The sequence below is a fragment of the Mus pahari genome, chromosome 12, assembly GCF_900095145.1.
Source record: "Mus pahari chromosome 12, PAHARI_EIJ_v1.1, whole genome shotgun sequence".
In the NCBI taxonomy this organism is placed as follows: domain Eukaryota; kingdom Metazoa; phylum Chordata; class Mammalia; order Rodentia; family Muridae; genus Mus; species Mus pahari.
Genome location: NC_034601.1, coordinates 29,025,074 through 29,047,698, shown reverse-complemented (window position 1 = coordinate 29,047,698; position 22,625 = coordinate 29,025,074). Strand labels below are relative to the sequence as shown.

Genomic DNA, 22,625 nt, shown 5'->3' with positions numbered 1-22,625 from the left:
GGAGGAGGAGAAGAAGAAGAAGAAGAAGAAGAAGAAGAAGAAGAAGAAGAAGAAGAAGAAGAAGAAGAAGAAGAAGAAGAAGAAGAAGAAGAAGAAAGAAGAAGAAAGCAAGCAAACCCCATCTAACAGTGACGTGCACCAGGACCTACAAAACGAAGCTTGCCCTCCATTGGCTGATATGGCAAGAGGTAGCTGAGTACATGTGGAAGCTAGACTCCATAGTCCACACTTCAAAGACCACAGGGATACAGTGTACCGCAGGTCTAGTCTGCACAGCTGGCTTCACCTTAAACCACAGTAGGAACAGAAGAAAGCCAGGAAAGTACTAGATAGGTTAGAAGCCAGGTGATTTGCTTTCCACTGTGAGCCTTGATTTTTAAAATCTAGCAGATTTGCCCAGCAGACCTAAGTAGTCCTCATTAGGTCTGGGAATTGGGATCCCTGCATTTCTTACAAACATGGTCCAGTGTTACAGATGTAATTCTTCTCCCCCCAATTGTTAGTTGATGCTGATTTTATTCAAATGAATGGTTGACATTTAAGTTCAGCCTTGTACTACAGTAACTATCCCACCCGCCTTTCTCACCATACCACCTGAAATAATTTTCTACCCTAGAAAAACCCTGCCCGTGTGAATCAGTTGAAGTCACTTTGGCATTTTGTCAGCCATATGGAAGATTATCTGGCTCTCACCATGCCCTAGGGGGCAGCCTGGCCTCCCGGGGAGTTACAGGTCTGTGTAGACGCAGCTGGCCCGGTATGACTCGCATGAAGAGGTCACATGGGCAGCACCTCCTGTATTAAGTGCAGTGGTGGGGAGACCTCAGGATGTCTGTTTCACAGGGTAGCCCAGGGCTTTGCCTGTGCATCAGACACAGTACCATTCTTCCTCCTGTGTCAGAGAGGGTCAGGATGAGGAGCGCAGGCAAGTGATGCTTCTTAAAAGGATAAAGGAGCGAGCCGGGCATGGTGATGCATGCCTGTGGAGTCCGGCACTTGGGGAGGCTGAGGTTCAAGGCTCACGAGTTCAAGGTCCTGGTTTACACGTCAAATGAGGTCCAAAGAAAGGGTGGGGGAACGTAGCATCAAAGGGTCTATGTTCTTCCCATAGAGGAGGCTTGTGACCCATGACCTGACATTCACCCTGACCTCACTCTGCCCAAGTGCTTCCATGCCCCGGTGCTGATAGCAGGTTCTTCCTGCCATCAGCAAGAGGATGCCATCAGGAAGGCTGCATGCTAGAAGGGAGCTTCCGGTTGAAGGTGTGTCATCTGAAGCCGTTATAATACTTGGTTATACACTTTGGTTCTAAGACTGTACTGCTATCAAATGTGCTTTCAGAGCATGGGTACCGAAATGTCCTCCCTCGGGAGTGCTCTGCTCTTCCGCTTGCCCTTCATCCTGCCAGTGAGGCACCTGGCCTTTGGCCGTGCAACAGGATGCAGAGCAAGCCTGTGCGAACCACCCTCCTTGTGTCTGTGTGCCTTCCGCCCCCGTCTCCCCAGCAGAACGACCTGGGAGGCTGCAATGGGACCTCAACCATGACTGTAATCAAAGATTACTATGCACTGAAGGAGAACGAAATCTGCGTGAGCCAAGGTGAGGTGGTACAGGTCCTCGCCGTCAACCAGCAGAACATGTGCCTGGTGTACCAGCCTGCCAGCGACCGTTCCCCGGCAGCAGAGGGCTGGGTCCCAGGCAGCATCCTGGCGCCCCTTGCCAAAGCCACAGCAGCGGCTGAAAGTAGCGACGGGAGCATCAAGTAAGTGGCTTCCCTGAGAGGAGTACGCGAGTTAGAGAAAAAAGTCAAAACCCAAAAAAACCCACAAAATACAAGCCCCGTAGGGAATGGCTGCTGCTTGTTCATGATCATGCCAGGGGGATGGGGGTGTGGAGCCGCCCGCCTGCAGCTCGGGGTGTACAGGCTAGACCGCTCTGGGGTCGTGGTGGTGGTGGTGGTGGTGATGGTGGATTTTATTTCCCTTTTGTTTATAATTTTCTGTTCATCTTTCCCCTTCTTTCTCCCCCAACTCGTTAAGAAAAGAACCCTACTGAAACCCTAGGGGAGAAAAGGCATGCCTTCCGTTGCTACATTTGGCCCGCCACGGGACTCACTGGACTGGACTTCTATTTATATTGTATGAAGTTACTGATATATATATATATATATATATATTTTTGATTGGCACCTAGAAATGACCTTAGCACAAAATGCCAGGCCTGGACAGGTCAGAGCCTGCTGCTTCTCCCAAAAGAGAGGGGATTTTTTTTTTTTTTTTTTTTTTTTGGCTGTCCACGGCAATTCCACTGTACAGATTGTAACTTTTTATTTTTATTTCTCTCCTCCCCTGTCACTTTAATATATGTTCATGGTAATTTGTAAGATATTCCTTTTCCTTATTTTGATTGCAAAAACCCTTCTGAACACATTCCTGTATAAAGCATTTTGCACTATTTAAAGAAACCCTTGTGGATGAAGTCAGGTTGTGCAATATGGGGAGCCGCAATGTTTAGCATTGTACCTGTAATGTAACTAATAATTTTAAATGTACTATTTTAAATATGTAAAATAAATTTTCACCATGAGCATGTTTTAATGAGGTCAAAGGTTAGTTGACCCTTCCCTCCCCCATCTCATTATTCTCAGACTTTGAGTGTTAAAATGATTTTTTTTCTTTCTTTTTTATAGTTTATGGGTTGGTTGGCTGCATTGTTTGTTTTTTGTTTTCTTCCTATATAAAAAGTGCCTTTGTTGCTCAATCCTGAACCTGGCCCTTTCCTCTAAACATCATCCCCTCTGGATTTTCTCTGACTCTCCAGAGTTTTCCCAGTACCCGGTGTCCTTCAAGTGCTAACATCTATGGGTAGGCAGCATAGGCCAGAGTCAGCCTGCTTTTCTCACAGCTTCACAGCTGCTGTGCTTCACAGTCACCCCTGGGAGGGTCCCAGGCACTATCATGAGGTGACAGAGCATCAATATCAGCAGAAATGCCCTGATTTGGTCCTTTTCACTCAAGGAGTAGAAGGTACTGATGTCACCTGACCTCTCCTGGTGACCACAGAAATCAGAAGCAGCCTCACAGTGAAACAGGCCCTGCCTGACCTAGTCTAGAGATGTTTATTTCAGAAACCTCCGATGGAAAGGCCACAGGGCCCCAGCGTAACCAAGCCTTACAGAGGTAGCTTTAATGGGCACTGCCCTGGTCACCCAGACACCAAGCCCACCTTCCCTGCCTCCACCTTTGGTGGCTTGGTCCCAGGGGAGAAGGGTGAAGAGACCTGATAGATGTACCCACTAGCTCCTTGGGTTCCTTGCAAGCCACAGCTTCATAAGGGTTGGTGGCCCTGGAGGTGAGCCACGGACTAAATGCGGTACTAGTGTTAATCAGCAAAGGCCACTCAACTCCCCCTTCCCTGGGCCTGCTGTGACCACAGGGATACCTACAGGATAAAATGTCACTGAGGCTGTGTCCACCTCAGTCGCTGGGCTTGTGGCCAAGAGATGGACGCTCCCCAAACCATGGCGTGTTCTTCTGGGAAGAAGAATTTGAAATGGAACCTCTCCTGCCTCTGTGCTTCTCCCTCTGACCTTCCTCCTGCGCTATTTTTAACAGTTCTCACCAAGCACACTGGGGAGCCCAGAGGGTGACAGCAGTAAGCAGGCATACACCCCACACGTGCACAGATATACACACTATACCTTCTGCCTTGGGATTCTTTTCAGCAGGGACCTCCCTGACTCAGAATATTCCCAGGGGAGCCAGGGACATGGGTTTGGGAATAAAAGACAAAAGACAAAAGCCTGTAGTCAGCAGTGTCATGATCTTGGGGTGTCTTCCATGTCTGGTTCTCACTGGGGTAGAGAAGGTGGAGCCAGGTGCTCCTGAGGAGTGGCCTGAGGAGCTTCTGGTCAGGGGCTCTGTGACAAGCTCTGGCCTTTGGAAGGATCCCACTTCCCAACACGTGCCAGAACACAATTGCGGTTGGCTTTTCCTCTTCCAGTTAGTTGTTGAGGCTCCATGCTAGGTAATGAATGTTTCTAGAACCTTGGGTTCCTTCCAACTCCTGGTGGTTCTGGAGTGCTGTGGAGGAGAGGCATTTGAAGTATTTTCCTCGTAAATCTCACCTGCCCCTCCCTTCATGAAGGTTCTCTTCATGCTGCCCTATCTGCGGAGCCCCATATTTAACCAAGAAATGCAGAAGGAAGTACAGGCCTCACTCCAGACAAGAACTAACTCATGCAAATCCTGTAGCCATGAATCAACACCACTGCTGCTCAGGTCCCTGATGCTGCTTAGGTCATGGCCTTTAATGCCCTTAACTCTGACAGATGTGGGACTCAAGGGCTGAGCCTCTTCTCTGTAGCTGTGAAGTGGAACCCAGCCCCTAAGTGGGATAGAATGTGTGAAAGAACATCACCACTGTCACTTTCCTAGGAGCACACACTGGGCCTTATTCCACTGCCACTTTCCTAGGAGCACACACTGGGCCTATTCCAGTGAGAAAGTTGGAACCCTTCGTCTGGGCCCTAACGTCACACAAACATACTCGTGGAGGACACACACGGAAACCTTGTCCTGAAGTATCCAGATATGTGTGGGGTATACACCTCCACTTACCAAGGCAGCTTCCAAGAAACCTTGCACTCCCCCAGTGCCTGAGAGTACCTTACTCCAGATAATATATGATGTATTATAGAAGGTGCCAGTGGCTTATTTGCACAGAATCCAATGCATTTCCTTTATTTTTCCTATTCTATACTCATCCCATCTTCCATGCCCTTCTCAAAACGCTGCCTCAGTCCTAGGAGGCTTCATCAGATGCTCAGAGAAAACCTCCCTGGGTCTGGTGACCCGGTACCCATTTCTTCAGATCCTGTACTTTACCTAGCATACTTTCAGAAAGGGTCAAAGTTCATCCTCACTCCCAGTTAGAGGTGAGGTCAGCCCCAGCCACCGCAGGAGCTAGTACGCAGGTCTGGGGCCCTGAAGCCGGCGGGGCCTTCACCGGAACATCTCTGATACGCAGCGGTGGTGAGCCCACCCACCACCTCACTCTGCTCCATCCTGCCATTTTGATTGGTGCATTTTTTGGTATAACAGGAAGTCATGCTCTTGGCACACTCTACGCATGAGAAAGCGGGCAGACGTGGAGAACACGGGTAAAAATGAAGCCACAGGGCCTCGTAAACCCAAGGATATTCTGGGCAACAAAGTCTCTGTTAAAGTGAGTAAGGTTTTCGGAGCTGGGTCCCTGTCATCTGTTCTCACAGGCAGCTGGGTGGGTGGGGATTGGCTATTTGTTCACTGCCCAGTGTGGGGACCAAAGGGGGAGTAGTTTAGCAGGATTCTGCATGCAAGATCAATTTGTTTTTTTATTTTTTATTTCTCCTGGCACCTTCGATTCAAGTAAGTACCTCTCTTTTCCCTTCCTTTTTATGATGAAGCAGATATTTTGCAGCAAAAATTATCTGCAGCCTTCTTAGAAATGCAAGATGCTTGGTTCATATTAAACTTCTCAAAGACACCTACCTACTCAGTAGCCTAGGTTTGGGGACACATTCAGGTTAAAGGGGTACACCCCAAACCCCTGATCTCATGAAGGCAGAGGTTTGGCTCTTCAAGTTCATCTTGCCCTTAGTGAAGTTTCATTTCTTTTCCCCAGACATCACCTGTAAACAATTTCCTTATGTTCCTGCTGTGCATGGGGAAAATAGGGAGACACATTGGCAAAGCCTGCATTGGTTTTTAAATTGTCTGTTACTTTGAACTATCAACTGAGAGCTTAGCAGACACACTATTTTTCCCATCTAGAAACAATGTGATCGTGATCCGCCTTGTTAGGTGACCCTTCTGAAATGCTTTGCCTTAGGACAATGAAAATCACGCATTGGGGCTGGAGAGATGGCTCAGAGGTTAAGAGCACTGTTTGCTCTTCCAGAAGTCCTGAGTTCAATTCCCAGCAACCATATGGCGGCTCACAACCATGTATAATGAGATCTGGTGCCCGCTTCTGGCCACAGGCAGAATGCTGTATACATAATCTTAAAAAAANAAAAAGAAAATCATGCATTGATTATCTCTTGGGCACTTTGCCTTCCCAAGCAAAGAGCAACCAAAAACCTATTCAAGATCCTTTTTGGGGAAAAGAAATTGGGAAGCCCAGCCTTGCCGGAGTGGACAGTGTAATTCTGGCACTCACGCTTCATGTGGTCACTTCCATTGCTCTTCCCGGTGTGATAAACAGGTGTCCACGGTCCCTTGAGAGAGCATGCTGCTGCCATGACGCCCCACGTCCCACCTGAAAAGTTCCTGGTCGTTTCTCTGCCTGGTTTCCCATGTCCATGCCACTCTGATATGCCCCGCTAGCCAGACTACTATGTTCTAACTGTGTTCTTTTTCTCCCCCCTTCTCCATGCTGCCAACCAAGGAGACGAACAGTTCCGACGAGTCAGAGTGTGATGATCTTGACCCTAATACTAGTATGGAGGTAGAAGCAGCTATGTTGTCCTATTTCCTACACTGACTGCCTTTTCGAAACCAGGGTGTTCTCTAACAGTGACCTCGCTAGAATCCAGGGTGGCTCGTGCTTCTGTAATATCAGGTCATCTCAGGGTGTCCCATCTAGACTAAAACAAAACAAAACAAAACCCAAAATCGCCTCTATTTGGCTCAGAAACTCTACTGTGGTATCGTTTTTAAAAACAAAACCTTGCGCCTTTTCCTCCTGAATATGCTTTCTTACTGTTTTCTTCCTTGGAAGGTTTGGCTTCATGTAGAAAATATCCAACTTAATTATTTGAAACATAGAATACATTATTTTTTTTCATAGAAAACAGCTATAATTGGTAGTTGGCTCGCATCGGAAGAGTAAGAGCCATTGGGTTTGTTTTGTTTTGTTTTGTTTTTCTCTTTATAGTTTTCTCTACTCTTTCCTCTTCCCCTGTGCCCCTTTCTGTTCCTCACAATCTTCTGGGCTCCCAGTCCTTTGATGCTCTATGTTTTTTCTGATGACCTGGCTCCTAGTTACTGTGTTCACGGTAGCTGGTTAAGAACAAAGCAAGAAAGGATTAACTCTGGCATTCTCTTGCCCACTTGCAGGGCCCAGGCAGGGCCAGTGGCTATGGCTATCGTATGAAAAGGCCCACTAGCAGCCTCTCTCCTGGAACCTTGGTCTAGGGACAGTGAGCCAGGAACACGTGCTAGACCTTTCCCATACTGCAGGTTTGCGTGAGTGCAGGAGTTGTAGTAGTGCCCTGCCATCTTGAACATCCATTGGCAAGTCTATAACCACACAAACCCTGGAGAGGCAGAGCAAGCATGACCTAGCTTGCCTTGCTATTTATTTAGACTTTCAAGGTAGACTGAAATGTCTTTCTCCAAATCTGCGCCCCGTCCCTACCAGCTTATTAAAAATTATAGATTTCCTCTAATGCAAAATAATTTCTTTAGTTTTAAATGTATTCTTGACTATTTCATACATGTATAGAATATACTTTTATCACATCTACACCCCCTATTGATCTTACCTCCCCCGCTTCCTCCAAACCCCTTTCTTCCCAACAAGTCACCTTCCTCCTTCCATAGTGTTCGGTTTATTCTTGAACACTCGCTGCGTTTAATCAGGGTTCCTCACTGGAACACAGACAACCTATCAGTAACTACGACACTGAAGAAAGGGGGACCACCCCCGCCCCCAGCAATGACAGTAGCTCTGCAGCTAGAGGTGGGGCCTTACATGTTCCTCACCTCTTCCGAATGTAATCTTGTTAGGCCCAATCTTGTGGGGATAACCACAGCTCTAAGTTCATGATGTAACAGCCACATTGAGTCCTCTGCATCCTCCAGATCTTGTGTTCTCTCTCTCCCTTCTAGGGTGTTCCCAGTGTCGGGGGGGGGGGGGATATGTATAACGTGCATATCTCATGTGTGGCTAATTACTCAGACGTCACTCATCCTTAGCATTTTGACCATTTGTGGATCTATACATTAACCACTCACTGCCTTATGCAGAAAGGAAGCATCTCTGTCAGGCACTGGTGGTGCACATCATTAATCCCAGCACTTGGGAGACATGGGCAGGTGGATCTCTGAGTTCAAAGCCAGCCTGGTCTACAAAACTAGTTCCAGGACAGCCAGGGCTACACTATACACACAAACACAGACAGAGGGAGAGAGAGATTATCTCAAAGAAAAGGAAAGAAAGAGAAAGAAAGAAAGAAAGAAAGAAAGAAAGAAAGAAAGAAAGAAAGAAAGAAAGAAAGAAGAAAGAAAGACAGACCGACCTCAGAGTATCACTGATCTATGGCTACAAACATAAATAATGTAGAAGACAGTTTGACACCATGTCCATTTAGCATAACAGTAGTAGGTTTCCCCTAAATCCTTTCTTATGTGTAAAGTTTTCACCTAGGGAGGTATTATTATTATTATTATTATTATTATTATTATTATTATTATTAATTTGGCATAATCTCTAAGAAGTCCACCACCATATTATAAAAGCAACTTAAAAACCTATTAGAGACCATGTGGTCTCAGAAGAGGAAAGCCAGCTGAGTTGAGCTGAGCCAGAAGGTTGGAGGTTGAAAACGGGAGCTCTGCCAAATAAAGCAGTCCCCTGTGGGTGTGGGTTCTGCCACAGAGCCAAGGTGTGGGTCAGTAGAGCAGTCTACTGTGGAAGGAAGAGGTGGAGGCATTCACAGCCTAAGTGCATGTCTGAGATGGGGAAGACAGGGATTCCTGACTCTGCTCTCCTTGCCTCTCATAGGACAGGCACTGGCATGCACGGGTTCCACATCTGTCGTACATCTGTTGTTGTAGACACCCATGGTGCCTTATCACCGTGCCGAGATGTCACTGGCATGTACTGAAGGAGTCAGCTGCAAGTCGAGGAAAACCAGACAGAGAGGGGTGGGAGCCAGGTATCCGTGTCCCAAGGCACCTTAGGACTTTGTCTAGCTCTGATTTCCACACTGTCAGAGTAGAGGTTAATACACAAGGATATGCCAGTTGTCGTCCACTGAGAAAATTAATTGGTCTGGTCGGATGTTTATACTTAGATTACTTACATAAGAAGAACACACACATACACATACACACACGCGACATACACACGTACATGCCTACCTACCTTAGTCCTGCTTTCAAGTAAACCCATTTTTAAGGTTCTTAGTATTCAAAGCAGGGAAGCCTCTTTGTGAACTGAGGGAGATGAGTCCCCCAGAGGTGCTACTGGCTCCCCAAGCAAAGACATTGGGGTGTTCTTGATGGCAGAAGAAAGCCCCTGTGTGTCTTGCTACATGAACAGAAAGAGTTTGCATATGATAACTGCAAGTTTAATTAACCTAAATGCTCTCGGGGGGAAATATGTGGATCCACCCCTTGCTCCAGGGTGTCCAGTGCAGTTGCCCAGACAGCCATTGGCAATCATTCTGTGCTGACCCTCCCAAGGGTCCATGAGCTCCTCTGACCCTGTCACTATCCTGATGGTAGCTGTCATCTCCAATGTTGACTTAGTGACTTCAGAGACAAAAAGCACGTGGCATCATGAACATTGAGTTGTTAAACATGGAGGACATGAAAATGGAGCTTTACTGCAGCAGAGGTGGTAGGCGAAAACGGCTGGTAATGCATGCTGGGGACCAGTTGAACCCCAGATGGCTGCGCTTCCCCTGAAAGGCCTCTTAATGCTAAAGTGATAGTTTGGAACCTATTCCCAAGGCTCCCCAACTTCATCCTTGTCTTCTGGAAGCATAGTCTATCTAGTCTGATCTATGCTCAGCCTCTGTTCCTGGGACCCCAAAGCCTGTAGCCTTGCTCCATGCCTGGACTCCAACTGTGAAAGTCTCGCCCTGCCGACCAACCACTGTTGCATGCATTGCAGCATGCATTGCAGCATGCATCTCCTGCAGTACACTGTAAACGGACTCATCTGTCTCCGTGAGACTGGCGTCCCCAATTCTCTGGCACCCTCTATTCTCTCCACTGGGGACGGCATTCCTTCAAGGGGCAGCTTGCTGAGTCTTTACACCAGATGCATCCTGTCTCGGCATGTATTTGAGTCTCCACAGAACTCTAAGAAGACATAGGCTGTCCTTGAAAGCAGTTTAAAGAGACTACAGCGCATTGGATCCTCAGATTTAACCAGTTAAGGGGGGCTGTTGGCACAGCCCCTCCTTCCCCTGTCAAGCAACGCTTGTGGATATTCTCACATACGTCATCCACTCCCATCTCTGCAGGCCATCCCACTAGCCACAGCTAGACAGGCACCAGGTCCCTGCCTCCCCTCTCCAAGTCTCTCCATCTGTCACCACACCCCATGGAGAACTGTTTTAAAAATGAATGCCTGTACTTCAGCTTTTCCTTGCACCCTTGGGGGGAGGAAGTAAATGGGGACATTATGTGTGAAAGAAATTTACATGCAAAAAAAAAAAATTCCAAATGAGGATAAAAATGAAACACTGGGGTCTCTTGAGAACAGCACTTCTGGGCTTAGAGCCACATGGCTGCCTGCCAGCTTCTTCAGTCCCATGACCACGCCCATATCTAGAAGTGACACTCCAGACTAGAGCTGGGGGCCCGAGTACCCAGGCCCAGCATTGCCTCCAGCCAGGGCCTGTCTCTAAGAAACCAACATCTTCTCTGGCCTGGGCTAGATTTCCCTTTGGACTCATAACTGCTGCCAGGAAATTCCCACATCATACCGCCTCTGAAAAGCTAGGGAGGCCATCCCTGGGTTTTCACCGCTCCTCAGTCCCACATTTCCACCTGCCTGAACCACTCCTTGAGGTTGAAAACTCTGAACCAGTTGCCAGACTTGGGTGTTTATCTCTGAGGATCAGAATTCTCAGCCCAGCTCTTAAATCGAACCTGATTAACTACATGCGTTTTAACGTCTTTAATAAAGCTCCGTGGCCCTCTTGGCAGTGGCTAATCCATCGGAGTGAGAAAGACTCCCCAACCCTGCAGGCTTTGCCTTCTTTCAGATGCCAGTGATGTGGCTTAGGGAGCTAACGGGGACTGCATTAGAAGGGCCCTGGAAGGTGGCAAGGCTAGACCCCTGAAAAGAAGAGGCTATTGGGGAGATATTACTAATCAGGGTAGAAACAGCATTTTCAACAGCTGCTTTTGTGGATTTCTCATGCCACATTACAGTGGACATAACCTAAATAAGCATCCTTCCTGCTGGAAGAGCAGAGCAGAGTTCAGCGACAGGACAGACTTCCCCTAGTTGGCAGGATTCGGCACCTTTGTTTCTGTGTGTTCCCCCTCTCCTCCCGTCTCCCCGGCTCTTTTACCTTTTCATACAGGGGGTTGAAGTACAAAAAAGAAATTGTAACTCAGGGCTGGAGAGATGGCTCGGTGGTTAAGAACACTTGTTGCTCATCCAGAGGACCTGGGTTTGGTTCCCAGCACCTACAGAGTGGCTCACAACCATTCATAACCCTAGTTCCAGGGGTCAGATGCCCTCGTCTGGCCTCTGTGGGCACCAGGCATGCATGTGGCACACGCACCCACGTATGCAGGCAAACACATGCACACAGAACAGTTTTTAAAGCTGCAATGTTAAGTTTAGTCAGTGAAATGATTGCCCTGTAAGCACCAGGGTCTGCGTTTTGATCGCCAGCATCCATGTAGAAAGCTGGACATGGTAGCATCCTCCATCCGAACAGGAATCCCAGAGCTGAGGTGACAGACAAGATCCCTAGGTTGGCTGGCCGGCCAGCCCAGCTGAATCAGTGGGCTCCCAGTTCAATGAGAGACCCTGTGTCAGAAATGAGTCGGAGAATAGTCAAGGAAGACTCTCAGAGCTGACCTCTGGCCTCCACACACACAGGCTCACGACCACATAGACACATCCACACTTGATCTAAAGAAGAAGAGAAGAAAAGGAAACAGTCGCTCATTCTCTCTGGCCATTATTTACCCCCTCTCACACCATCTTGTGGCAACTTAGATCACCGCCTTTCTAGGTTGGTTTTAATCTAAAACATAGTTTCTGGGAACTGCGAAGGCCTACCTCCCTCTGCCAGTCACCCTGTATGGATATACTGTACTGTCCAGCTCAACCCATGGGACTCTCCTTTGCACCAATCTTGCCTTCTCAAGGCTGAGATATGATGCAAACTGAAGCCACACAAAGCAAGCCAGTGGGACTGACCCGGAGTCGGGAAACCTGGACTCCGGATCCTGGAAGCTGTGTGACCTTGGGCCAGTTAACTTTCTTGAGCTCTGGGTTTCTCTGCAGGCAGCTTACACAGTCCCTAGTGTGCAGGCCTTTAGACACTAACACATAGCCCTTTGAACGCCATGTAGATCTAAGAGGTCTGTCAGGGGACTTGGCTCTGAACCATGTCAGCACTGAGACCATGACAGAAGAAACCGGAAGAGGTGTGTTTTCTGCTCTTGAGTGGGTGTAGGGATGGTGACTGAAGTGACCACTCTCAGTTCTAGGAATGGTGGGTGTCCTGAGCTGGCACCTAATTTCTTCCCAACACAGAATTTCAGGTCCCAGATATCCCATCCTTGAAGAGCCAGTCTGCCGTTCGGACACTCTGATATCCCTGGCCCAGATACAGGACTTCGAAATGACCTGGCCACACAGATGAAACTTCGATACCTGAGTCGGGCAACTGACCTCTTGGCATTGCCAGTATGTTTGCACTGAAGCCTGTTTTTGTATTTTAATAACAGAATCCATGAAAGGGGCTCTTTAAAGGAAAAGAAAGCGAGGCATCACATTCCTGTCATTTTGACAAAACATTTGCTTTGTAACGTATCTGATGCGTTTGGCAACCAGACACTCTCTTCCTGCCCAGATCTGTTCTGGTTCCCTATAAGGGCGGATGGATGTCCTACTACCCAAGGGACCTTAGCTGAAACAAGATGGCCCTCCATCCTGTGCCCTGGTCATCAGGGAGGACACGGTTGCTCACCTGTGTTAGTCTTGTCACTGACTAAGTCCCGAAGAAAAGCCACTGTAAAGGAGGAGTTGCTTTGCCTCACGACTTCTGGGTTTCTGTGGGTGTTCCTTCATCCCTGATGCTCTGGGACAGAGAGAAGGCTGAAGCTTGTGGTGGCAGGAGTGTGTGGGAGAAGAGCCTGGTCCCTCACCATGGCCAGGAAACAGAGAAATGGAATGTTCACACTAGAGGGCTGTTGCCTTCACTCAGGCTATGGGATGGTGCCACCCACATTCAGGGCCCTTTGTTCCCCCATCCTAATTGATCATCTCCAGAAATGCCCTCCTAGACATAGCTAGAGCCATGTTTTACAAATCTCCTAAGCACATTTCAATCCAAGTCGACCATAAACATTAACACCTCACAGCCAGGCAGTGGTGGCACATGCCTTTAGTCCCAGGACTTGGGAGGCAAAGGCAGGTGAATCTCTGTGAATTTGAGGCCAGCCTGGTCTAAATGGAGTTTCAGGACAGCCAGGGCTGTTACACGGAGAAACCCCTGTCTCCAAAACAAAACAAAAAAACAAACAAACAAACAAAAATCAGCTTTCCTAGAAAAAGCGAAGGCAGAGGGGTCAAGATCACATAACCAATGAAAAAAGCAGGTCTTGCTATTGACCGACGTCCTCGGCTCGACCTATGTCCTGCAGGAAGTCTGAATGCAGAGGCTCAGGCCATTCCTTGTTGCACATCTGCTTGTAAGAGGAGAAATTCTTCTTCAACAGCTTTTATAATCCCCGGACTGCTGGGGTAATTGCAGGTCTTTAGGCACACCCTTTCCCAGCCTTTGCAACCACGAGTGTAAGTCTATTTGACACGAGTTGGAAAAGTCTCGATTGGTTTCCTGGGCTCACATCCATGTTGAGCTCTTAGTCATGTGTGTCCTGAGGCACCTCACCCTAGTCGGAAGGTCTGGCCCATTTCCTTATGTTGCACACTTACGTGTTTGCAAGTTCCATTGACCTGGGAGTTTCCCTGAGAGGGCAGCACTAGAAGAGACAAAGCCACCCCTCCCACTTCCCTGTATACACAAGCATCCGTATTCTATCAAAGTTTACCTGCGAAGTTCAGCCTACGTTCCTCAGCGGTTCACAAAGCAAATCTCAGGAAAATCAAGGAATCAACAACAAACAACAGACCAGGTTCTCCAGCCACAGAGATAATTTTTAAAAAGAAAAAAAAAAAAAAAAAGGTTTGGAGGGAGCTGGAGAGTTGGGTGCTGAAGTTTGAGGCCATGTTAGGTAGCTCACAGCTTCCTGTATGTAACTCCAGCTTCAGGGGATCTCATGCTCCTGGTCTTCTTGGACACCTGCATTCACATGCATATCAAGCATGCGGACATACACACACACACACACTTAAAAAATTTTTTTTGAAAATTATTTGAAGCTAGGTCAAGGTGAATGCCTTTAATCCCAGCACTCGGGAGGCAGAAGCAGGTGGATCTCTGTGAGTTTGAGGACAGTCTGGTCTACAAGAGTGAGTTCTGGGACAGCCAGGGCTATACAGAGAGACCCTATCTATAAATAAATAAATAAATAAATAATTGGAAAACTGTCTGATCTAGTCAGATTGAAGTAATGAATAGCTAAACCTTCAAATAGGAGATCACACCCAACCCCAGGACCACATGCAGAAGAAACGTCTTAGGGAGTTTTATTTTATGGCTGGGGATAGAAGCGGGCCCTCACCCATGCTAGTGGGTTCTACCACTGTGCTAGATCCTCAACCCGGAAAAATCTCTTTTTACTCTCTGCTTGTTTTCTAACTAAATGTTATCTAGCACCCCTTCCCTTTCCTTCCCTGCACTCAGGTTTGAAGCTCTGAGACGGTTCAGGGCGTTCGGTTTGAGCTTGTTTCTGCCATCTCTATGCCATTAGCATCCTTTGTGTGCAGTGTGGAACTGTGTTTTATGATTGGGTGACGAGGGACTCAGAAAAAAAAAAAAAAAAAAAAAAAAAAAAAACCAAGGCCAGGCCATCTCCAGCTGACAACTGGTTTCCAGACAGAATTTCCCCTTCTTTCTCTAAGTCAGACTCTTAGGCATTAACTGAGGGGGATACTGAAGCCCTCTTCAAACTCAGTTTGTTGTTCAACCACAGTTGATTTTACCTGTAACATTTCCTCTGAACTCACTGCAGTCCCATTTTGAAGAAAAATCCAGAAGGAAGGAACTAAGGTGCAGTGACAATTCTTTCTTGTGGCTTCAGGAAACCCTGTTACCTGCTGCCCTCTGCTGTTCAAATAAAACCAGGCTCCCCCGTTGTCCATCCTTGCCTCTTCCCTACTCCCCCAACCCAACATAATATACCTCTCCCCCTCCCCCTTTCTCTTCCCCTCCCTCTCTCCCTGCATCTCTCAGAGTCAGACTATGTGCATTTTGTGTGACTAACCCCACGTTTCCTCCACGACCACGTCTCTCTGACATTCTAGTTCTCTGTGGCCTCTCGTCCAACACCATGCTCGCTGCCCACCTGTTTGGGGGACACTCAGTTTCAAGAAATAATCTGAGACTTGGGATTAGCCCCTCCGATCCCTGCACTTACCCGCAATGGTCACCAGACCAGACAGCCAGGAGACCCAAATTCTAGACCAGTAATAGAGTGACCCAAGCTAATCTGATTCAACCACGTTTGACCTGTTCTACAACAGATACTGTGTTTGACACCATGATTGATGACTCTGATGGTACATAAAACCCAGAGGGGTTGTCACCTGCTGACGGTGCACAAGACTAGTGAGCAAATGTGATACGGATAAAGTGTTACGCATGGCAGCTCATGACCAGAGACCCCAAGGTACCAGCCTTTGAACGAGCATAGAGGAAGAGGATCACCATCAGCTGAATCCCAGAGTTGGGCTGGCCAGTGGAATTCCTAAGGAAGTCATATGTCCAGTTTATAGAAAATGAAAAGCACTCCGGTTACATGGGAGGATGCGTTCTCTTTACCTTCTCCGACTTAGAATCCCATCACTAAAAGCTGTCAGTGATTTGACAGATACAGAGCACCACATGCCAAATTTGGTGCTAAATTTGGAGGCAATAAGAAGACAACTTGGCCCTTGCCCTTGTGGGCCTGGGAGCCATATAGATCCATAGGCAAAAACATTCCTGAGGAGACCACAGTAGGACAGCAGCATCGCGACCATCTCCTGTCCATACTTAGGTTTGCTTCAAATAGAAAGAGGAAAGGTGTCTTCTGTAGATGTGAGCCACAGGCACGGCTAGCAAAAGCATCCGTATGGAACCTCACTCGGGGACTTAAGTTCCTGCCAGAAAGTTTATGGAGGACTGGGATCCGTCAGAGGCGTCCAGCAGAGCAGGTGGGCCTTTGGCATCAATGACAAAGTGCTTTCCCCCAGCATCTCCCAGTGCAATCCACACTGTGACGGACAGAGTCCTGAGCCAAATCAGAGACTCCCGTAGCCAGCCAGCCCGCTGTCACCGTGGGATCTTACACTTCACTTCCCCGTCTCATTCAAGAGATGGGGATCGGCAATCGGCCTCCATGTTTCTCTGGGGCTTTGGAGGAGCTAAGGAAGGTGTCTGCGAGTAGCGTATACCAATTAGATAATGCTGCCCAGATCCATGCTGGTATCTCTGTCAGCAACACCTGCTCTGCTCGCTGGGTCAGCCAAATGGCAAAGACATGAAGATGCCTGGTTTCCCGGGTCTTTCCAGGTGAAGAACCTACCGTTGAGCCTCTCCTCCACATGCCCACTAAACCTACACCCTCAGTAGGAGTGTTCATTTCTTAAGCAGTGTGTGTTCAAGCTACACTGTTCAGCTAGGGTTCTGTGATGAGGACGAGGAGTAAGATGAGTTCTCTCTGCAACCATCTGGGGTGTGTTCTCCCAGGCTTTTGAAGCCTCACTTCCATTTTTCCTACTAAGACCTGAGGATGTAGCTCAGTGCTGGGGTGCTTGCCCAGCACTCGCTCCCTTGTCTTCCCTGTGAAACTCCTGGTGGGGGCTCCATATCTTCCTCTCTGGGGAATCTCCAGCGTAGTGGGACAGAGAGGCCACCAAATAGAGCCTGTTTGGCAACCTCAGGTTCTTTCTTCACTAGAGTCCTGATGGAGTAGGGGAATGGGATGTTGCAGAGGCTAAAGCTCTGTTATCTGTTGAGGAGTGGTCCATGTCATGGCAAACTTATAATGCAAATGTCATCCCATCTTCCCACTGTGCTGCAGCCTGTGGACAGCAATGTGCCTGCCTCCCTTGTTCTCCCTTGGTACAACCAACCTAACGGGGGTCTGTTCAATAAATCTTTACCAACAAACAACCCTTCCATGTTGGCATTACAATCCCCAGATTACAGAGGTCTGTGCCTGCAAAAACCAGGTTGGCATTACATTCCTCAGATGAAGCAGAGTCCCACGGTGTTTGAGGACTGTAGCCAAGTGCAGAGCACTGCAGAGCGCGCCAGGGCCTCCTCGTTCCTGTCCTCTCCCAGCGTTCACACACTTCACCTCACTCTGCTAAGAGCCACCACTCTCAGAGGCTGTGCACAGTGTTGTTTTAGAATCATTTTCCAAAGTTTGTGTTCCATCTGTTTGCAAACAGGCTCTAGTCAGACAATAGACATTTACCCGGGACTAATTGTTTTACACATCTTGTAATCCTGTATATGAGCCTAACATTCCTGGGAGACATGAAATGAGATGAAACACGTATCAAATGGCCATTGTGTGGCGATCCTGGGCACAGGGGTGAATAACAGCAGCTCCCACCCTGAAGATCTCTGAGTCTAATTGATCTGACTGCCCCTTTCTTTACAAAATACTTTGACAGTGAAATGGGTTGACTGCAGAAAATTTGGAAAGTGCACGTTAAGAAGGAAAAGGTGAGCTGGAACATGAAGCATGTCTTTAATCCCAGCCTTCAGGAGACAAAGGACAGGCGGGTCTCTGTAAATTCAAGGCCAGCCTGATCTATGGAGCAAGTTCCTGGACAGCCAGGGCTATAAAAGGAAGACCTGCCTCCGGGGGAAAACAAAACAAAACCCCAAAAAAACAAAAAGGAGGGGGGAGGAGAAAGAAGCGGAGAAGGAAAATATTATATACCATTTTACCTACCAGCCAGTGATTCTTGAGTGGGAAGGAAAGCCTCCTGTAAGCCCAGCACTGAGTAACCACCATCAATATTTGGAAATATTCTTAGCCTCTTTTCTGTGCTGAATAACTGACCCAAACTAGGTTGCCTACCTTACCTAAGTCAGGCCAATCAGTGTACGACCTCTTTCGCACGCCCCCTGCTGGTACCACGGTGATACTGCAGGAGTTAATTGATCACCCTCAACACCCTGAAGTTTTATATCCGTTATTTACTATATCTTTCCATGTATCACACATCCACAAAAGCCTCAGGGGCAGGAAGCTAGCAAGTAAGATATCATTTTCCTCAAACAGACCCAATCAGCTACCAGAGTTCCTTCAACCAGGCTGCCTGGGAATTCTCCTGAGTGGAGCTTTTTTTAAGACAGACTGTGCCTCCTAACTCCTAACAGATTAGTGTAGCTTCTTTCGTCATGGTCAATTAATTAATACACAGACCCATAACTGGTTAGAGTCCTGAGCATGAATGAATTGGACTGTGGAGCGTTCAACCCTAAATGAGAAGTCTGCATCACAGCCCCTCCCCCAGAGGGAGCACTGCAGAAGAGGATCAGCAAGGTTATAAGGGCCAAAGGTTGAGGACGATGGCCATGAAAAGTGTCCTGGGTCTACAGAGCCATCGCTCATGTGGCTTCTCCGCAGCAGGGGTTCCCTGCACAGGACCAAGCCAGAGAAGACAGGAGAGCGATTCAGAGCCCAGCCCTAGCTGAGCAGCTCCATCAACTGAAGTCCCCTAGAATAGAAAGGTCAGTGTCCTCGGAAAGTGGCCCCTGGGAGGCTGTCTGTGCTCCAGCAGATGGCCCTGCGCACACAGACAGTGCTGACCGGACTCTGGGCTACGAGAAGACAGGACAGAAGCTGGGAGATAATGTGGCAGGGAGTTCTGAAAGGAGCTGGAGAGGGAGTGGGGTGATGTGATCAAAATACACTGTATATATGTATACAGTTCTCAAAGAAGGAATACAGTGTGTGTGTGTGTTTGTGTGTGTGTGTGTGTGTGTGTGTGTGTGAAATGCCAGCCAGACATAATGACACACAATGCCTGGAACCCCAACTCTTCAGAAGGCTGAAGCAGGAGAAGCACTAGTTCAAAGCCAGCCTGCTCTTAGCAATTCGGTAAGGCCTTATATCAAAATTTTAAATGAGGACATTTACGAAGGGCTGTAGGTCAGCGCCATGCACTTGCCTAACAGGCAAAGCTCTGGGCTCGGTCCCTAGTGTAGTCTCCCCAACTCCAAACACCTGCACACTGCTTCACGCCAACCCAGACAGGAGCTTTGGTCATGAGGTCCTGGCATTGGCTGCTCTTTCTGGTTTGAAGCTGCCTCAGTCAAGGAGCAGAGACCACTGGTTTGAAGGAGCTGGGCGGGGGGGAGGGGGGGGGAGTGGCGTTTCCAGACTAAAACTGCATAAGTTGGAGTCCCCACACTGTTCCAGAATTAGCACCTGCCTTCAGCCAACTTTGTGAAAAACCTAAGTGTAAAAGGGTAGTTTTCTGTGCAAAGGGGAACCCCAGGGAGGAAATAGCATCTTCCAGGGGCTCCTACACACCCCTCTATATGGGAACACACAGAAACTGAGTGTTTGCAGGAGGCAGGGACAGACCATGTAAAAAGCTCGACCTGAGCTTTTCTTTGTATTAAGTTGAGTTTTCCACCCTAGCTGGAAGGCAAGAACCTTGCATGATAAATTAGTGGAGGTTAGGCACCCCAGCAGACAGCTTAGCAGAAAGAAGGCCACTAGAACGTCACCTTTTTATCTGGATAGGAATTAAGTACTCGTTATTCAGTGTGCACCATGCTGAGTCCTTGGCATATATAACTGCACTTATTATATCTGTGATGGCCAGCCAAACTTGGCCTTTTTTTTTTTTTCTTCCCCATTTCACAGTGGAGGAAAATTAATACCCATCAACGCCAAGTAGCGAGCATGCAACCACATCGAACAGAACAGGTGACACCTGGCTCTCCTTTCACTAAAGCTTGAGCTTTCTCGCAAGCCAGATTTGTATGAACTGGGCTTCTCTTTGCCTGGGGAGAGGTAATACAAAAGGTTGGGGACAGTGCAAAGCGAACAGCCACTTGAGAAAGGCTGACTTTCCAGGCTGGCGAGAGTGGCCAAGTGTCTGAGGCAGGGCGCATTTTTCTGGGACAGGGTGCATTTGAGTGTACTGCTTTTTTCTCCTCATACCAGCCATGGAATTCAAGAATCATCTTCCTTTTCTCCCTCTCGAGTAGCACAAAGATCGGGTGTTTATCCCTGTGGAGGCCAGGGCCACAGAGCTGGGACTGGGATCAGATAGACAGCTGGGATCTACTGCTCTTTTCCTTTAACCAGGAGAGCTCTGCTTCGAGCCAAATATGGGTGGAGGGGGGAACTTTGAAAGGGAACCACTGGGTAGATTCATTGAAGTGACCCAGATAGATTGCTCTCATGGCTTTTGTTCCCGTCCGTAATTTGTGGGGGAAATTGTTGCTATGGTACTTGATCGAGGACATGTTGAATAGGAAGGGTATGGGGTTGTGCGTGGGGAAAGAGCAACAGAGAGGAAGGGAGAGAGGCGGCCACAACTACCATCAAGCAGGAAGCCCACGAAGTGGCCATCTTTGATAGGAAGTAATCCTATGCCCTTTGGTGTTGAAGAGGGTATCTATGTCTGTGGTTATCCATAAGAGAACAGGGAAAGGTGTGGGCTCCTGGAGTCATTACCCTGAACGGTCCTTGTTTTTTCTCAGTAAAGTCTATCGTCTTCTCCGAGCTGTGAAGGTTCAAGTAATTTTCTCTTCTTTTGTGTGTGTGGTTTTTTTCAGATCTTGAATCCAAATTTCATCCAGGAAGGTAAGTTTTTTAAGGGGATAGAATTGAGAATGTGGGGACTGGCTAGATAAATGACATTCTATCTAGCTTTAAGCTGGGGACTTTAAGCAGTGGTGATATGCCTCTGTATTTAAGGCTAAGGAGAGATCATTAAGATAAACTAGAAAATACAAAGAGTGCAGCATGAGAGATATGTAAGGGGTTCTGCTTTGATTAAATAAATAAAAAGAATACATTTGTCTAAAGCTCAGAGACTGTATTGTGAAACGTTCCCAAATACCACCGCCACATTACAGCACTGTGCATGCAGCTTTTCCCTCTTTTGCTTTTGTTTCTAATGTTGCTGTTAAATAAAGGGGCACAAAGGTGGGCACGGTGGTACTCACCTTTATTCCCAGCACCGAGGGGCAGGCAGATCTTTCTGGGTTTGAAGCCGGCCTGATCTACATAGTGAGTTTCTCACAGATCAAACAGCGCACACTGACCAATGTTAGGCTGTGGGTCATTTGAACCCTGACGCTCCATCTCCGGGGGGTGAGAATACTACCAGGTCTAAAACAGCTGTTGTGAGTGTGTCTCGAGAGGCAACATGAGTGTGTATCAATTCCATTGCAGTGGCTCCGGAATTCCTTGTGCCCTTAGTTGATGTAACCTGCTTGCTTGGAGACACAGTGCTACTACAGTGCAAAGCCTGTGGGCGGCCGAAGCCCAGCATCACCTGGAAGGGTCCGGATCAGAGCATCCTAGACACTGATAACAGTTCAGCCACATACACCATCTCCTCCTGGTGAGTGCATCGCCCAGGGTCTGGGCCCATAGCTCCCAGAGGGTGGACTGGGGTGAAATTCTCTCTGGATTACTCGTCGCCCCAAAGGATTGGCCCTAGTGTTTATTCCAAATCATATGACTGGCCTTGATTAGGAGAGAGACTGCATTAAAAGCATGGGTGGGTTAGCCCCCCACACACCAGAGCACCCTGTATTCAAGTCTCAAGTCCACTCTGTAGCTCATCCCTCAGCCTGGCTCTGGACTAGGCCAGCATACATTGAGTGTGCTGTCCAGCACCAGACAGACAGACAGACATGAGGCTTACAGGAACCATCTAGAAACACTCTGGGCAGGGCCTACAGAAAACAAATAAAGCGTTATCCTTTAAATAACGGGGCAAGTCTGAACTATAAATATAAAATGTTCCTGTGGTCCTGCCTTATAGCCACACTGTTAGATGATCTGTCCAAGGATCCCAAAGAGAGCTGTCAGAAGTACTGAATGCTAACTGAACACCCGGGGATGCTTGATGCCCCGCAGGATGCTTTGAGATAAAAATGGTGATGTGATTCATTCCCTACCTAAGAACTTTTTCGTGTGTGTATGGGGGGGGGGTGTATATTCCAAACTGTGCAATGGGATATCAAACTACAAAGTGCTTCTACACAAAAGGCTGCTGCTTGGTTGACTGCTTCCCAGCCACTCTGCTAACTTGTCCCCCATGAATTCTGAGCATCCTTGGGTACGGCTGCTTACAGCAGACAAACAGTATGGCTCACCAGCCACTCAGAGAGATGCCTGGAGTCGAGCACATTTTGACTGGATTAAGTTGTGTCTGTGAGTGTGTGTATGTGTGGGTGTGTCTCTGTGTGAGTGTCTGCGAGTCTGTGGTTGTGATTGTTTTATTTTATTTTATTTTATTTTATTTTTTAAAGATTTATTTATTTATTATATGTAAGT

At 47.8% G+C, this 22,625-nt stretch overlaps 1 protein-coding gene across 24 annotated transcripts in view; it reads left to right on the top strand.

Moving 5' to 3' along the window:
• Kalrn (kalirin RhoGEF kinase) overlaps positions 1-22,625 on the top strand; it is a 603,889-nt gene that overhangs the window by 556,715 nt on the left and 24,549 nt on the right. For 10 of the 24 annotated variants that reach the window (XM_029544638.1, XM_029544643.1, XM_029544642.1 and 7 more), the window contains 5 exons: positions 1,506-1,762; positions 5,103-5,226; positions 6,430-6,489; positions 20,891-20,918; positions 21,513-21,684. In XM_029544638.1, the coding sequence (XP_029400498.1) occupies positions 1,506-1,762; positions 5,103-5,226; positions 6,430-6,489; positions 20,891-20,918; positions 21,513-21,684 (641 nt within the window). Of the gene's footprint in view, positions 1-1,505; positions 1,767-2,039; positions 2,598-5,102; positions 5,227-6,429; positions 6,490-20,890; positions 20,919-21,512; positions 21,685-22,625 lie in introns of those variants that run through there. The other 14 variants (XM_021209156.2, XM_029544645.1, XM_029544637.1 and 11 more) reach the window with 6 other exon arrangements.